The sequence below is a fragment of the Pelophylax lessonae genome (genome assembly GCF_965119305.1).
Source record: "Pelophylax lessonae genome assembly, chromosome: 9".
Classification (NCBI taxonomy): Eukaryota; Metazoa; Chordata; class Amphibia; order Anura; family Ranidae; genus Pelophylax; species Pelophylax lessonae.
This window is the reverse complement of record NC_138776.1, coordinates 19,911,984-19,931,122: the sequence shown is the minus strand read 5'-3', so window position 1 is coordinate 19,931,122 and position 19,139 is coordinate 19,911,984. Positions and strand designations below refer to the sequence as shown.

General features: G+C 44.0%; 1 protein-coding gene across 6 annotated transcripts in view; it reads left to right on the top strand.

Moving 5' to 3' along the window:
- CRTAC1 (cartilage acidic protein 1) overlaps positions 1-19,139 on the top strand; it is a 1,069,217-nt gene that overhangs the window by 709,858 nt on the left and 340,220 nt on the right. For all 6 annotated transcript variants that reach the window (XM_082267474.1, XM_082267475.1, XM_082267473.1 and 3 more), the window contains exon 5: positions 4,619-4,775. In XM_082267474.1, the coding sequence (XP_082123600.1) occupies positions 4,619-4,775 (157 nt within the window). The remainder of the gene's footprint in view (positions 1-4,618; positions 4,776-19,139) is intronic.

Below are 19,139 nucleotides of genomic sequence, written 5' to 3'. Positions count from 1 at the left end.
TTTTAATACTTGGTTGCAAATCCTTTGCAGTCAATTACAGTCTGAAGTCTGGAATGCATAGACATCAGCAGACGCTGGGTTTCATCCCTGGTGATGCTCTGCCAGGCCTCTACTGCAACTCTCTTCAGTTCCTGCTGGTTCTTGGGGCATTTTCCCTTCAGTTTTGTCTTCAGCAAGTGAAATGCATGCTCAATCGGATTCCGGTCAGGTGATTGACTTGGCCATTGCATAACATTCCACTTCTTTCCCTTAAAAAACTCTTTGGTTGCTTTCGCAGTATGCTTCGTATCATTGTACATCTGCACTGTGAAGCGCCGTCCAATGAGTTCTAAAGCATTTGGCTGAATATGAGCAGATAATATTGCCCGAAACACTTCAGAATTCATCCTTCAGCTTTTGTCAGCAGTCACATCATCAGTAAATACAAGAAAACCAGTTCCATTGGCAGTCATACATGGCCATGACACTACCACCACCATGCTTCACTGATGAGGTGGTATGCTTTGGATCATGAGCAGTTCCTTTCCTTCTCCATACTCTTCTCTTCCCATCACTCTGGTATCAGTTGATCTCATCTGTCCATAGGATGTTGTTCCAGAACTGTGAAGGCTTTTTTAGATGTTGTTTGGCAAACTCTAATCTGGCCTTCCTGTTTTTGAGGCTCACCAATGGTTTACATCTTGTGGTGAACCCTCTGTATTCACTCTGGTGAAGTCTTCTCTTGATTGTTGACTTTGACACACATACACCTACCTCCTGGAGAGTGATCTTGATCTGGCCAACTGTTGTGAAGGGTGTTTTCTTCACCAGGGAAAGAATTCTTCGGTCATCCACCACAGTTGTTTTCCGTGGTCTTCCGGGTCTTTTGGTGTTGCTGAGCTCACCGGTGCATTCTTTCTTTTTAAGGATGTTCCAAACAGTTGATTTGGCCACACCTAATGTTTTTGCTATCTCTCTGATGGGTTTGTTTTGTTTTTTCAGCCTAATGATGGCTTGCTTCACTGATAGTGACAGCTCTTTGGATCTCATATTGACAAGTGACAGCAACAGATTCCAAATGCAAATAGCACACTTGAAAAAGTGGGAGGAACATATACAAACTGTTGTAATTCCTACACCTTACACCTGATTTGGATGTAAATACCCTCAAATTAAAGGCTGAAAGTCTGCAGTTAAAGCACATCTTGTTTGTTTCATTTCAAAACCATTGTGGTGGTGTATAGAGCCAAAAATATTAGAATTGTGTTGATGTCCCAATATTTATGGACCTGGCTGTGTGTGTATATATATATATATATATATACTGTATATGCATATACTGTATATAATGTTTGGGGGTTTTTAGTAGCTTTCTAAAAAAACGCAGATTTTTACATGTATGTGAGAAGTGAGAAGTGTCAGAATTAGGTTGTGGTTAACAAAGTGCGCAAAAAAAAAAAAAAGGAATGCAAAATCATCATTTATTTTCCAGAAATGTGCTCTCATACACCGACATTATACAACATTCTGTATATGAATGATGCCAAACTAGACTTGTCCCGCTACAAACACTAGAAGGAGTAGACTGAAGAGCATATGACGGGTGGGTGTTCTTTTAAATGTAGCAGCAAACAGAGATTTGTTGGAGTTAGTACAGATCTATGAATCAGACCAAGTCTACCAGGAACCTCAGTATGGTAAATATGTACAAAGCATAGACTACTTTTATTGGCATGAATCCACTTGTAAATACTATAAATGTGAGGAGTTTCCTGCAAACAGAATTAAATAATTCTTTAAACTGTTTCCGTATCTAAATGCCACGGTAATTCAACAAAAAAATAAAAAATATGGCCAATAGGCGACTCAGGGGGGCATACTTATTTTCTGTGATAGTCAACGCCATCTAGTGTCTATAATGCAGAATTTTCCTTATTTACCCCCTTTTGACGCCAAAACAGCCCTTGACTGCACTAGACCTCTGAAAGTATGCTGTGGTATCTGGTTCCTTCACAGGAAGTCCTGTAAGATGGGAGATCGGGCCTTCGTGGATGGAACTTGTTTTTCCAGCACATGCCACAGATGCTTGATTGGATTGAGATCTAGAGAATTTGGAGGCCAAGTCAACTTCTCAAACTCCTTGTTGTGTTCCTCAAACCATTCTTGAATTCATCAGACCAGGCCACCTTCTTCCCATGCGCTGTGGTCCAGTTCTGATGCTGATGTGCCCATTGTAAGGGCTTTCGGCTGTGGACACGGGTCAGCATGAACACCCTGACTGATATGCCATTATCTGCAATGCTCTGTGTGTTCTGACACATTTCTATCAGAACCAGCATTTCATTATTTAAACTCTAGAAGCATTTATGTTGGACCCTGCCCACCTCCAGCAATGAACCATCGTTCCCCACCTCCATCAAGGAGCCTTCCCTCCCTCTCCAACAATAAACCTCCCCTCCCTACCTCCATCAATAAGCCTTCCCTCCCCCACTTCCATCAATGAACATTTCTTCCCTACCTCTATCAATAAACCCTCTTTCCCTACCTCCATCAATAAACCCTCTTTCCCTACCTCACATTAAGCCTTTCATCCCCTCTTCCATCAATAAGCTTTCATTCTCTACCTTCATCAATAAGCCTCTCCTCCCCACCTCCATTAATGAGCCTTCTGTCCCCCGCCTCCATCAATGAGCCTTCCCTCCCCCATCTCCATCAAAGAGCCTTCCCCCACCTCCATCAATGAGCCTTCCCTCCTCACCCCATCAATGAGCCCCACCTCGATCAATGAGGCCCCCCCCCCTCACCTTCTCTCCCCACCTCTATCAATGAGCCTTCCCTCACCAACCTCTATCAATGAGCCTTCCCTCCCCACCTCCATCAATGAGCCTTCCCTCCCCACCTCCATCAATGAGCCTTCCCTCCCCACCCCCATCAATGAGCCCCACCTGCATCAATGAGGCCCCCCCCCCACCTCTATCAATGAGCTTTCCCTCCCCATCTCCATCAATGAGCCTTCTCTCCCCACCTCTATCAATGAGCCTTCCCTCACCAACCTCTATCAATGAGCCTTCCTTCCCCACCTCCATCAATGAGTCTTCCTTCCCCACCTACATCAATGAGTCTTCCTACCCTACCTCCATCAATGAGTCTTCCTACCCTACCTCCATCAATGAGACTTCCTACCCTACCTCCATCAATGAGACTTCCTACCCTACCTCCATAAATGAGTCTTCCTACCCTACCTCCATCAATGAGTCTTCCTACCCTACCTCCATCAATGAGTCTTCCTACCCTACCTCCATCAATGAGTCTTCCTACCCTACCTCCATCAATGAGTCTTCCAACCCTACCTCCATCAATGAGTCTTCCTACCCTACCTCCATCAATGAGCCTTTCTTCCCCACCTCCATCAATGAGCCCCCCCCCATCAAGGAGCCACACCTCCATCAATGAGCCCCCCCCCCCCCACCAATGAGCCTTCCCTCCCATATCTCCATCAATGAGCCTTGGCCTCCCATGGTCCTGACCACTGACAACCGGAACATCCCACAAGAGCTGCAGTTTTGGAATTGCTCTTACCCAGTCATCTAGACATTACAATTTGGCCCTTGTCAAAGTCCCTCAAATCTTTACATTTGCCCATTGTCCAACACATCAACTTCAGGGATAACATGTTCACTTGCTGCCTAATATATCCCACCCACTTTCAGATGTCATTGTAAGGAGATAATTCATTTTTTATTCACTTTACCAGCCAGTGGTCAAAAAGTTATGCCTGATCAGTGTATACTGTTGCCTGAAAACAGTAAATGTTGCCCCATTTGCAGCAAGCAAATTTACATGATGATTTAATTAATGAATTTTTTTTTCTATAAATCCACTTCTCCTTCTTCAAGAAAAACCTAATGTTCATTAATAATTATTATTTTTATTATTTATAATTAATAATATGTGTAAGGTGAAAATGTATTCTTTTTTTGTATCTGGTGTAAAATTTAGGGTGAACAAATAATTAAATAATGTGTTTTCCTGGGACAGGAATTGAAGAAGCTAGCTATTACACACAATGCAGCTTGTAATCCCAGTGATCTGTGCCTCTATATAGATAAATATATATATATATATATATATATATATATATATATATATATATATATATATATATATACATATACGTATATATATATATATATATATATATATATATATATATATATATATATATATATATATATATATATGTATATATATATATATATATATATATATATATATATATATATATATATATATATATATAATACATATATATATATATATATATATATATATAATCAGGTAATATTGCAGCTCTGAATCAGGAAGCATTATGCACACACAGATGTAAATTTATTTGCAATCTTTTCCCCCCAAATGAAAGCTGTTAAAATGTTTTATCTTTAATGATGAAAAATGAAATAGAAATGAAGAAAGATGTCTTCTCCTTCTCCCCTCATTTCCTGAAACAGGATGCTGGCAGAGCCCAGAGCAGTAAATGTCGGATTGTTGGCTTTGTTAATAACACGCCTAATGCAAACTGATCATCATTTATATTAAATTGTTCCGACAATAAGTCATCTCTTTCTGCTCCTCCTTGTAGGGTACGGGAAGATACTCCATTTACATCGCAAACTATGCAGATCGGAGAGTGGGCCCCCATGCCTTGATTGAACTTGATGAGGCGGCAAGTGACGTGTCCAGGGGAGTTCTTGTCCTCTCCAACGTGGCGGCTGAAGCCGGTGTCAATAAGTATACAGGTACGAGTAATGGTTCCACTCACGTCTCCACCTTTTTTAATTATTAATTTACAGGTTTTTGCCAATATTCAAAAAATTGGCTGAAGTTGCAGAGCACACAATATCCATTGCCTATTGGAACTCCCTTCTCATAGGCCTACCTCTCCATAGGCTATCCCCTCTTTAGTCTATCATGAATGCTCCTCAACAGCTCTCTGTCAATCCCTCCTCTGACCTCTGCTCAGTGTCCTCCACTCCTCTCCACCAATCCCTTCATTGACCTTCCACTCAGTGTCCTCCAGCTCTCTCTGCCAATTCCTCCACTGTCCACCACTCAGTGTTCTCCACCCCTCTCCACCAATCCTTCTATTGATCTTCCACTCGGTGTCCTCCACCCCGCTCTGCCAGTCACTCCATTGACCTTCCACTCGGCATCCTCCACCCCTCACTGCCAATCTCCCAACCGGCCTCCGCTCAGTGTCCTCCACCCCTCTCTGCCAATCACTCCATTGACCTTACACTCAGTGTCCTCCACCCCTCTTTGCCAATCCCTCTATTGACCTTCCACTCAGTGTCCTCCACCCCTCTCTGCCAATTCCTCCATTGGCCTCTGCTCATTGTCCTCCACCCCTCTCCGCCAATCTATCTATAGACTTTACACTCAGTGCGCTCCACCCCTCTTTTCCAATCCCTCCTCTTATCTCTATTTAGTGTCCTCCACCCCTCTCTACCAATCTCTCCACTGGCCTCTGCTTAGTATCCTCCACCCTCCCTGCAAATTCCTCCTCTGACCTCCGTTCAGTGTCCTCTACCCACCTCTGCCAATCCCTCCTCTGGCCTCTGTTCAGTGTCCTCCACCCCACCCTGCCAATTCCTCCACTGACCTAAGCTCAGTGTCCTCCACCCCTCTCCGCTAATCCTGCTACTGACCTCCACTCCTTTTAAATTTGGTGCCCTGGGGGGTCCCCTTAATCTGTCTGTAAAGTGACACATCTGTACCGTGTATAGAACCTGCTGTAGCAAAAATGACATTTAAATTGATTTTCCCAGCTGTAAACTGTTGCCGGCAATACAAAAAAAAAAAAAAAAGGGTGTGGGGGTCCCCTCCCAATCCATACCAGGCCCTTTGGTTCCACGCCAAAATTAAAAAAAAAAACTAGTGCAGGTTCCTCCCCCAACACCAATACCTGACCCTTACCTGAAAATACAGCCTGGCAAGCCAAAAAAGGTAAGTAGGGACAAGCAAGCACTCCCCACTCCTGCATCAAACCTGGCCACATGTCCTCAACATAGGGGGAACGCTTTGGTGAGGGGGGTTCTGCCCCACAACCCTGGGTGGTGGTTGTGGGGGTCTGAGAGCAGGAGGCTTGTCGGAATCTGGAAGCCCCCTTTAACAAGGGGGGGTCGCCAGATCCCACCCCCCATGTGAATGAGTATGGGGTACATTGTACCCCTACTCATTCAACCAAAAAAGTGTCAAAAAGAAATAAAACCACACACACAGTTTAAAAAAAAAAACATGTTACCCGATGTAGATCCATCGTCAATCACACCGCCAATCAGCAGGAAGCCCGCTGACAGCTGGTGACTCATCCGTTGGTAAGGACATGACGGACAGCTTCCCGGCCCACTCCTTAACCAGCAGCTATTCACTGTTCCCCCGCCGAGCGTCCTTGAAATTCGGGTGTTCTAGGGAACACCCAAACTAGCGCTGTTCGGAACCAAACCGATGCTCGGCCAAAACAGTTCACCCATCTCTACTGACTAACCTATGTACGAAAGATTTATATACTAACCTATTTTTAGTTTGCTCCAGTCCGGTCATTTTACCCTCTGTGTAGGATATGGTGTCGCGCTAATCAAGATAGACAAGGGCAGCTGACAAAACGAGTCCCTGGTGCAAATGTAGAGTCCACGTAAATCCCAAAAAAAGGAGGGTGCAAATAGGGAAGTCCACCACCAAGCTGAGTCTCTAAATGCTCTTACCGACTCCTTAGACCCCACAGGGTCATAAACCGCCCAAAGTGCCGATAAATCTAAGACAGGCAGGATCCAACAGTAACTGAACACCTCCTCCTAGTACGGACCAGAATGGACTCCCAAAGACTCCTTGATGCACTCAGGAAATATAAATACATAATCCCCTCATGGTGTAGTACTTTAGAACTTTTATTATGAGAATAAAAGAAAGCCGCTTACATGTATGAGGTCGATAGTCAGCATTCAATATAGCATTCGATGCAGCCTGTTGGTTTCCCCACCAACAAGATGGCCCCCGCGTCCCTCGTCTGCGCTTGCGTCAAGCCGTCAGCCAATCCCGACGCGTTTCGTCATACAGTGACGTCGTCAGGGGTCATTTGACCCTCTGTGTCAGCCAGTGGAAAAGAAAGAGCTCTCATTAGCGGTGACATCACCCATTGGCTCCAATGGCACATCCTCTGTCGGCGCTCCCACTTTTCCTTTGCAGCTGACACAGGGGAGTCAGATCACATGACCAGACTGGAGCGGGCTGAAAATAAGTAAAGCCCCGTACATTCGCTACGAATTTCCGCCGACCGGTCGTCTGTTTTTTGTGGCATGCTAGTCTGATGTGGAAAGTGAAGAGGTTTTTTTCATATGAATTTTCCCGTACGACAGAATTCTACTTCAGAAGTGATGTCATGTGTTGGATTGCTTTCTATGTGTTCTTTCGTCTCTGAGCATGCCTAGTCCTGCACTTAAGATTTTTTTCCGTCAAAATCTGTACTAATGAGACAAAAATCGGACGTTGTATTATGGACAACAAAAATGATATAGCCTGCACATCAGGATTTTGTCAGCCGAAAAGTCGGAGTCGGCTGTCGAAAGCACCATACTAACAATCCGAAAATCGACAGATCGGTCGTCGGACTAAATTTCCCTTCCGAATTTCTTATCGTGTGTACAGGACTTAAGTTTATACCTTTTTCTTACACTGGGTTGTCAGCATAGGTGTTGGGAGGAGGGAGGGAACATTGTTAGGACTAGTTGGGTTTAGCCTGGCATTCTATTTTAGTCATAGCTATGGGCCCCGATTAGGGCAGCCAAACTGAAATGCCAATTATATGTGAAATCAGTGCAAATTGATGGTGATGTGCAAAGTACACTAAACCACAGCCACCAATCAGAGAGTGCCTTCATCAAGGTAGAACAATCAGACAACTTCTGAACGGTTGCAATCCTTGTCTGATTAAATGAAGCTGATATCCTTATAATGAGATCCTACAGACAAGTCTGGATAAAAGGTCAGACATGTCCTCTCCAGCGGTGAACTCCTTGTAATGTGATTTTTAGAATATAATACATATTAATGCCTTTTCTTTGAGCTGAGTTGGCATGAATTTTATATTGATTGTCGGTGTTTGAAATGGACTTATTTTATTGCTTTTATGCAGTAAAAGTGTATTTCCACTGTAGCATCACATAGTAGGTCACGCTGCCTTCCTTCGTATTCTTCTGCTCAAACAGCAGAAATTTTTTTTTTTTTCTTTCTTTCTTTAATGTGGTGCGCAGCGGATTTTTTTTTTTTATGCTTTTGACTTCCTGTGAAGTTTTATTTTTAATCAGCAACATTCTGGTTGGGATGAAGTATGATTATTAAAGAAAGTTCTCACCATCTTCTCCAAACTTTTCAGTATGAGGACCACCTCATATATTTTACAGCCGAGTTCTTCTCTACATCCACGAATGCCAATCAGAGTCCCCCTTACATCCAGGAGTGTCCAGCTTACATTTGGGAGTGCCCATTATGTGTGGTGCAGGGCCGTCTCTAATATTGACTGGACCCTGGACAAAAAGTTTCTTGGGACCGTCAGGTTTTTTCTGACCAATCAGTGCCGCCGGCTGCAGCCGACAACACTGATCACTGTATTCTGCCGGAGGTGGGGACTCCCCACTGTCAGAATACAATACCATAGCAGGAAGGATTTGAGGTGGATGGGGGAATCTTTTTTTATTTTTTTTCAATATGCTGATTGAATGGAAAAAAAAAATGGAATCATGTATGGCCACCCTAAATCATACAGAAAATTTGTATCCGTTTCTATCACATGAAGAAGAGCTCAGGAAGATGTGGAGGAGCATGGAAAGAATGAGGAGAAGCTCAGGAAAAAGTGGGGAAGAATGAAAAGGAGCTCAGGAAGAACTGAAAATTCCCGAGGAGGAGCTCAGGAAAAATGAGGAGAAGCTCAGGAAGAACTTGAGATTCTTAAGGAGGAGCTCAGGAAGAATGAGGAGGAGCTCAGAAAGAACTGGGGAAGAATGGGGAGGAGCTCAGGAGGAACTTCAGGGCTTATGGCCGGCTCTCTGTTGATCCACCAGGCTACAGAGTAGCAGTAGGTCGTCCTGGTAAAGCGATGGCTGGGCAGAGGCAAGAACCACCCCATAAATCCACCAGCACATCCCTGTATCCATGTCCAGTGATTTATACTCCACAGATTGGCCTCCCTGTTGATCCCCAGGCCCGCGAATGCGCCACACAGCAGCGCCCAACGTCATTGGGCCACTGACACGCACAGCGGGGGCCTCATCATCATCCGGTGACAAGGGAGAAGGTGCCCAATACAAGCCAATACTCAGGCCCCAAGCGCACATGAAAGGCGCGCGCCTGGGGCCTGCGCGTGCCAGGGACCATCCTCAAGTGCAGCAGCTGCACCTAGTGGTAAATAAAAGAATGCAAGGATGTATGCATCAAGAGGACAGCCAATAAACAGATAAAACAGATCACTATGAATAGTACATAAACAATAAACAAGCTGTCCATAACAATATCATTGATGTGAGTAAAGGAAGGAAGGGAAAGGGAAAAAAAAAAAAAGGAAGCGGACAGCGGGATGGAGGCCCAGTAAAATGAGTCAGATGAATATATATGTACGTGTCATTCAAAGATCTTTTTCATAACCTCCAGAGGTGAATTCCTGGAGGAAGGGTTTAAAGTTGAAAGCCTCATTGAGGCCAGGGGGTAATGTTGCATTAAGCTCTGAAATCCACCGCAGTTCACTCTAGAGACCTGTTATAGAGTGTTGGGAGACCTATAGACGAGAGAATATAATATCTAATCTAATATATCTCCCTTGAGTTATAAAGTGTCAGGGGGCCTAGAGAAGAGAGATGTATAGATGTAGGGTTATACAGTGCCTTGAAAAAGTATTTACACCCCTTGAAATTGTCCACATTTTGTCATGTTACAACCAAAAACCTGAATGTATTTCATTGCATTTTTTATGCGATAGACTGACACAAAGTGGCACATAATTGTGAAGTGGGAGGAAAATGATAAATGGTTTTCAAAATTTTTTACAAATGAATATCTGAAAAGTGTGGTGTGCATTTGTATTCACCCCCCTTTACTTTGATACCCCTAACTAAAATCTAGTGGAACGAATTGCCTTCAGAAGTCACTTAATTAGTAAATGGAGTCCACCTGTGTAATTTCATCTCAGTATAAATACAGCTGTTCTGTGAAGCCCTCAGAGGTTTGTTAGAGAACCTTAGTAAACAAACAGCATCATGAAGGCCAAGGAACACACCAGACAGGTCAAGGATAAAGTTGTGGAGAAGTTTAAAGCAGGGTTAGGGTACAAAAAATATCCCAAGCTTTGAACATCTCATGGAGAACTGTTCAATCCATCATCCAAAAATGAAAAGAGTATGGCACAACTGCAACCCTATCAAGACATGGCCGTCCACCTAAACTGACCGGCCGGGCAAGGAGAGCATTCATTAGAGAAGCAGTTAAGAGACCCATGGCAACTCTGGAGGAGCTGCAGAGATCCACAGCTCAGGTGGGAGAATCTGTCCACAGGACAACTATTAGTCGTGCGCTCCACAAATCTGCCCTTTATGGAAGAGTGACAAGAAGAAAGCCATTGCTGAAAGAAAGCCATAAGAAGTCCCATTTGCAGTATGCAAGAAGCCATGTGGGGGACACAGCAAACATGTGGAAGAAGGAGCTCTGGTCAGATGAGACCAAAATTGAACATTTTGGTCTAAAAGCAAAACGCTATGTGTGCCGGAAAACTAACACTGCACATCACTCTGAACACACCATTGCCCACCGTGAAACATGGTGGTGGCAGCATCATGTTGTGGAGATGCTTTTCTTCAACAGGGATGGGGGGGAGCTGGTCAAAGAAGATGGATGGAGCCAAATACTGGGCAATCTTAGAAGAAAACCTGTTGGAGTCTGCAAAAGACTTGAGACTGGGGTGGATGTTTATCTTCCAGCTGGACAACGACCCTAAACATACAGCCAGAGCTACAATGGAATGGTTTACATCAAAGCATATTCATGTATTAGAATGGCCCAGTCAAAGTCCAGACCTAAATCTAATTGAGAATCTGTGGCAAGACTTAAAAATTGCTGTGTTCACAGACGCTCTTCATCCAATCTGACAGAGCTTGAGCTATGTTGCAAAGAAGATGTGCAAAGCTGGAAGAGACATCCCCAAAAAGACTTGCAGCTGTAATTGCAGGGAAAGAGGGTTCTTCAAAGTATTGACTCGGGGGGGGGGGGGGGGTATATATAAATGCACGTCACACTTTTCACATATTTATTTGTAAACAATTTTGAAAACCATTTATCATTTTCCTTCCACTTCAAAATTAAGTGCCACTTTGTGTTGTTCTATCACATAAAAGCCCAATAAAATACATTTACGTTTTTGGTTGCAACATGACAAAATGTGGACAATTTCAAATGGTATGAATACTTTTTCAAGGCACTGTAGATAAGATTCTAGTCTTTCCTCACTTTTATAGAACTAAACAAAAGTTTGCCTGGAGTCCTTTCATATATGTTTTATTGGTTGGTTTTGTTTTTTGCTCTTCAGATTCTATTAGCTGACATTTCTAGAGGAGGCCTAGAATGAGATTTCCTTTAACTCCTTTTATATGAGTGTTGGTCCTGTGATTAGTCATTGCTAAGAACTGCCTCTTTCTTTCATGCAATATGCACCCCGTTGGGAATACTCTTTTAATACGGGCTGTATGTCTTTATATAGTTACTGTAGCTCTATAATCTTTGGCAGACAGTGACAGAAATACAAATAGCTTAAATACCTTTGATGTAATGGATTCTACAAGGTATTCTGAAAGCTGAGCCGGCTGTAAATGATGCATTTAAATCTTCCCAGAGCTGCCATGATTGATCTGGACTAGAAGGGCTTTGCAGCTTCAGGCGTTGCAGTACTTCATGTTCAGAACTTCTGGTCCCAAAGAATTTACAATTCTGCAGCGTTAACTCTGCAGCTTCTCGCCTGCTGGATGTACAGTGTCATGCCGCCATTTTTATTATCTGTTTCTATATAGTGGGTGCAAGGTGGCGAGGGCCATCAACAAACGGCCGTTAAAGTGTCAACTATTCAAGTCTAACTATTCTTAAAAAAATAAATTCTCTCACTTATGTTGCCTAACCTGTATTAAAAAAAAAGTTGTAGGGTGGAGGAGGGAGGGCCGACAATGGCTGGGCTATGGAAACCTATGAGTGACATCATGGCTTCCGGAATTCAGAGCCATTGTTGAGTAGTGATGGACGAACTTCGGACGGGGCGGTTCACGAACGCCATCCGCAAACTTTCTCAAATGTTCGCGAACCGCAAGTTCACGGCGGACCCCATTCACTTTAATTTGCAGCCACAAAATACATACTAGCTGTGCACACATAGTCCCATAACATGGACACTGACAGACACTGACATACCAGAAGTATTGCTATTGGAAACGTTGCTATAAAATGTTATTTTTTTTTTTTCAGCTAAAAAATGTTTTTTTTTTTTTCATAAATCAGCCGGTAAATACATGTCAAATACATATAGGGTCCATTTACACATCTATAAAATGGGTCCACATCCGTTCCACAATTTAACGGAACGTTTACAGACCCATTGATTTTCAATGCCAGTGTGAAAAATTAGGCATTCACAGGAAAAAGAAGTAAGTGTCAGCCAGTACAGGCCCCAAAAATTGGCCAACAGACGTTAACCTAACAGCAAAGAACTTTGTATTCTGTGGCTGGAGGTTCATTAGGCATACACAGGATACAGAAGTAAGTGTCGGCCAGTACAGGCTACAAAAATTAGCACCTTCTGCCACTTCCCACTTTGGCTCCAGCCTGGTGCTCCTGCCCTACCCCTACCACCCCTGTGGAAGGGCCTGCCTCTTCCTCTGCCTGTCATTTTTTAAATGACCCTGTGACAAAAGTCTCTAGAGAAACGTAGTATATGTGGAAAAAGGGATATAACACCCCGCTTCAATCTGTCGTTTTGGGGGGCCACTGGTATATCACACCAGTTATAATACTTTTTTTCCCAGTAACTTTTGTCACTGTGTGTAGCAGAGTTAACGCAGCGAAAGAGGCAAAATTTCTGTAGTACCCAAATACACTATTATGAAAGTATAACACCCCGCTTCAATCTGTTGTTTTTGGGAGCCAATGGTTTATCACGCCAGTTATGAAAAATATTTTCTAGTAACTTTTGTCACTGTGTGTAGCAGGGTTAACACAGTGAAAGAGGCAAAATTTCTGCAGTACCCAAATACACTATAATATGCTTTCTATATTAGAAAGTATATTATAAGTGTACACCCCTATATACTGCACACCAAACAATAGTACACCTATATCAGTCCTTTCAGTGCCGGTTCACACTGATGCGATCACAGAGATCACATGTAATTCGGAGCGCACTGTTCCTAAAGTTACATGCGATATCTGTGCGGTGCAAATTCAGCCATACAGTTTGTATGGCTGAATTCGCACCGCAATCGCAGTGAACACGCACAGGACCCTTTTTTTGGTCCGCAGCAGAATCGGATCTCATGGTGGTTCACACCAGTGCGATCCGATTCTGTTTGAAATGTCAGATCGCACTGTGATATGCGAGCTGAGCTGGGGATGTCGTTAACTCTGAATTGACACCCCCCAGCATATCGCATATGGCAGTGTGAACTGCCTGTGCTGCGGATGTGATGTGGGAACACGCAGATATATTCGCAGCGTTCCCGCATCGCATCAGTGTGAACCGGCACTGACAGTCTGTCCCTGCTCCCCACAGCAACCTCTCCCTACACTGACAAAAGACAGAATATAGATAGTACACCTATACCAAATACCAGTCCTTAAAAGGACTTTTGTGGAACTATAACTGAGCGATCTGTGTCACTGACAATCTGTCCCTGCTCCACACAGCAAACCTCTCCCTACACTGACAAAAAGCAGAATGTAAAATGGCAGCCAGGTCAAGTCTATTTATAAGGTAGGGGGTATGTCCATGTGCTGAAATTTCTCAATTGGCTGTCCTGTACCATCTGATGGATGTGTCATTGGTCAAAGTTCTTCAGAATGTAAAAGAATATGGCCGACGCGAACATCGCCATATGTTCGCATGATCGGCGGACAGCGAACGAGCAAAGTTCGCCGCAAACCCCAAGGCCATCTCTATTGTTGAGCGCTCTCTGAGTCTGAGCTGCGGGTCATGTGACCGGACCTGATTTATTGGTCCACCCTGGTCAAGTCTCTTCTTTGTCTATACAATCCAGTTTTCCTCACCTGGCTATGCCATGGGCCTACCCCAGTCAAGCCTCCCCTTCGTCTATTCAATACGATTTTCCTCACCAGGCTACTCCATTGGCCCCACCTCAATCAAGCCCCCCTTCATCAAATCAATCCAATTTTACTCAGCGGGCTACGCCATTGGCCCACTCAAATCAAGCCTCCCCTTCCTCTATTCAGTCCAATTTTTCTATCTGGCTATGCTATTGGCCCACCCTAGTTAAGCCTCCTCTTTGTCAATACAATACAATTTTCCACGCCTGGCTACGCCATTGGCCCACCCCACTCAAGCCTCCCCTTCATCTATTTAATACAATTTTCCCCACCTGGCTACGCCATTGGTACACCCAAGTCAAGCCTGCCCTTAATCTATTTAATACAATTTTCCTCACCTGGCTACGAAATTGGCCCACCCAGTAAAGCCTGCCCTTCATCTATTCAATACGATTTTCCTCACCTAGCTACATCATTGGTACACCCAAGTCAAGCCTGCCCTTCATCTATTCAATACAATTTTTGTCACCTGGCTACACCATTTGCCCATCTTGGGCAAGACTCCCCTTTATCTATTCAATATGAGTTTCCTCATCTGGCTTTGCCATGGGCCCACCCCAGTCAAGGATCACATTCCTCTATTCAATACAATTTTCCTCACCAGGCTACGCAATTGGCCCCACCTCAATCAAGCCCCCCTTCATTAGTTCAATCCAATTTTACTGACCTGACTACGCTATTGGCTCACTCAAGTCAAGCCTCCCCTTCCTCTATTTAGTCCAAATTTTCCATCTGGCTACGCCATTGGCCCACCCTAGTCAAGAGTCCTGTTTGTCAATACAATCCAATTTTCCACACCTGGCTACGCCATTGACCCACCCCAGTCAAGCCTCCCCTTCATCTATTCAATACAACTTTCCTCACCTGGCTACGCCATTGGCTCATCCTAGTCATGCCTGCCCTTAATCTATTTATTAGAATTTTCCTTACCTGGCTATGCTATTGGCTTTCCCTAGTCAAGCCTGCCCTATATCTATTCAATACAATTTCCCTCACCTAGCTACGGCATTGGCCCACCCAGTCAAGCCTGCCCTTCATCTATTCAATGCAATTTTCCCCACCTGGCTACGCCATTGACTCTCCCTAGTCAAGCCTGCCCTTAATCTATTCAATACATTTTTCCTCACCTGGCTATGCTATTGGCCCACCCAGTCAAGCCTTCCCTTCATCTATTCAATACCATTTACCTCACCTGGCTACGCCATTGGTCCACCCCAGTCAAGCCTGCCCTTCATTAAATCAATCCAACTGTTCCATTTGGCTACACCATTGGCCTACCTGATTAAAGCCTTCCTTCTGCCTAGAACCATGTGGAGCTGCATTATTACTAGTATTTTATAAAGTAGTATAATCAATATCACCAAAATATCATAAAGCAAACTTCAAGCAAGCAGTAGACTTCTTTAAAATATCATGCTCCCTAAATGAGCCTCTTATCTACAATACACACATACCCCACGAATACCACTACAGGTACAGCCTCAACCAACACACATGGCCGGACTCACTAGTTGGCGTTTGAATTGGGCGAAATGATGGATCTCTAAACTTATAAAGCTATCAATGGCAAATAAAACAAATTCAGCAGAATGCTCAGACTTTGACAACTTGAACTCCTATTTGCAGCTTTCTGTTCCTGTTATTTCAGACAGTCACATCCCTGCGTGTAGACGTTCCTTCCCACAGGGCAGAGAGCTGCTGAGAACAGTCCTTCCCTGCATGATATCTCACAGCGACAGCTGGGGAGCCACCAACGCCATCTTAAATAATTAAACACATTAACAAACACTTTTCTGGAGCCGATCTGTATACTTTGTAGGGATTTTATCAACCTAACTTCTCATCCTATCCAAACATCTTTTTATGCCAGAGGGCTTTGGATAATTTAGCGGCCTATGGGTATACAACAATCAGCCAAAACTTGACTATGACCACCACCTAATATTGAGTAGGTCACCTTTTCCTGACCCGTCAAGGCATGAACACCACTAGACCTCTGAAGGTAAGCTGCAGTATCTGGCACCAGGCCGTCAGTAGCATATCCTTTAAGTCCTGGAAGTTGGGAGATAGGGCCTCCATGGATTGGATAAATCAACATCTTAAATTGAATCTCCATCCTAAAGGGCCAGCTCTGCTTATTTGCCTCCTCCCCCCTTCGGCTGCCCACATTTGGCAGCTTTTAAAAGGGGTGGGGGGCAGAGGGGAAAGCGGGAACCTGTTTTTTGACAGGTACTCGCTCCCACTTCCGACTGACTTCACCGCAGCAAACTTCCCTTTCCTCCCTCCCACCCACCGCCAGGCTATTTCCAAAGCGCAGCTTGCTTCACGCATGCTCAGTAGGGAACCAGCTGTAAAGCCGTAAGGCTTCACTGCCGGCTTCCCTTACCTGGGATGGTGGGGGGAGCATCCGAGAGATTATTTTTCAATCGGCTCGGGTGAAGACACTGCTGGATTCATGGACAGGTAAGTGTCCTAATAGCTACAGTATTTATAGCTGCTCACTTTTAATTTTTTCTAAAAGAGCCTGGAGCTCCACTTTAAACTCTTGTTCCTTGAACCATTTTTGGAGTGTGGCAGAAAGAGAGCACTGCCATCATGTTATATTGTTTCCATGAAGGGGTGGACTTGGTCACCAGCAATGTTTAGGTAGGTGGTATGTGTCAAATAACATTCACACGAATAACAGGACCCAAGGTTTTCCAGCAGAACATTGCCCAACGCATCACACTACCTCCTCCGGCTTGTCTTCTTCCCATACTGCATCTTAGTGCCATGTCTTCCCCAGGTAAGTGTGGCCACCCGGCCATCCACATGATGTAAAAGAAAGCGTGATTCATCAGACCTGGCCACCTTCTTCCGTTGCTCCATGCTCCAGTTCTGATGCTCACGTGCCCATTGTAGGTGTTTTTGGCTGTGGGCACAGGTCAGCATGGGCCCCCCCTGACCAATCTGCAACTACACAACAAACTGCAGTAGCCATTTTTTCTGCTTTCAACACATCAACTTTACGGGCAACATGTTCACTGGCTGCCTAATATATCCCACCCACTTTCAGATGTCATTGTAATGAGATAATCAATGGTATTCATGTTATTTGTCAGCGGTCATAAAGTTATGGCTGCAATACAGAATGGATCGGCACTGGTTCTGAATATTATCAAGTCCTTGACGGAACTTACAGTGTCCTGTGGAATTTTGGAGGCACCATAAGGAGATGAGTCCAAAAGTCTCTAGGCAGCCATTGGTAGGTGGGGGAAAAGACTGAAGCAATTTTTTCAGATATGTAATGAAAAAGAAGACAGCAAGGCGCCTCTAAATGCAGACTGTAGACAATTTATTAAGCACAACATGTAGTAATGCACTCACATGTTCCATAAGTATATGAGCCTGAAAATGGCACTTTGTTGCGGTTCACTGTGCGGTCCGGCCCTCGCTCTCGTCTCTGCTTCCCGGAAGCCAGCCGGCAAACTCACGGATGAAGTAAGAAGGTAACAGACTACCGGATCTGCTTCAGGCACCAGAACCAAACTGCCCAGGATGCCATAGAGGGAATGATTGCCCCCCAATTTTCAGGTTCATAAACTTATGGAACATGTGAGTGCATTACTAAGTGTTGTGCTTAATAAATTGTCTACAGTCTGCATTTAGAGGTGCCTTGTTGTCTTCTTTTTCATAAAGTTATGGCTGACCAGTGGATGTTTGATGGCGTACGTAGATTGGTAAGGTCAATTTTAATACTAGTTGTCCACTCCCCACCACACTTCATTGTAAGAAAGCCTGTCATAAGGGTAATACCAAAGCTGCCAATGTTGACCTCCTCCTAAAAAAAAAAAAAAATCATAGTTTGCTGGTTGCCTGGCTCTCATACTAATCTTTTTGGCTCCAATACTTTGTGAATCATCAATCCACAGCAAGTATGTGGATCAGAAGATCTGACGTTCTTAACCACTTCTGGACCAGAAGATTTTCCCCCTTAATGACCAGGCCATATTTTGCGATTCAGCACTGCATTACTTTAATGGACAATTGCGTAGTCGTGCGATGCTGTTCCCAAATAAAATTGATGTCCTTTTTTTCTCCCACAAAAAGAGCTTTCTTTTGGTGGTATTTGATCACCTGTGCGATTTTTAGATTTTGCGTTATAAACAAAAAAACAAAAAAAAAAAAAGTGAAAAAAACAGTATTTTTCACATTCTGCTAAAAAACATTCCTAATAAAAAATTTTTGAAAAATCTAATTTTTTATCAGTTTTGGCCAATTTGTATTCTGCTTCATATTTTTGGTAAAAAAAAAAATCCCAAAATGCGTATTTTGATTGGTTTGTGCAACCCAACCCATGTCCTCCTTCATCCCATGCCCTCCTCTTTCTCCATCCCATCTCCCCAATCCCATGTCCTCCCCCTGCAGTCTCATTTCCTCCATCCCATGTCTTCTTCCATGCCTTGTCCTCCTCCATCCCATGTCCTCTTCCATCCTATGTTCTCCTCTATCTCCATCCCATTTCCCCAATCCCATGTCCTCCTCCTGCAGTCTCATCTCCTCCATCCCATGTCCTCCTCCATCCCATGTCCTCCTCCATCCCATGTCCTCTTCCATCCCATGTCCTCTTCCATCCTATGTTCTCCTCTATCTCCATCCCGTTTCCCCCAATCCCATGTGTCCTCCTGCAGTCTCATCTCCTCTATCCCATGTCCTCCTCCATCCCATGTCCTCTTCCATCCTATGTTCTCCTCTATCTCCATCCCATTTCCCCAATCCCATGT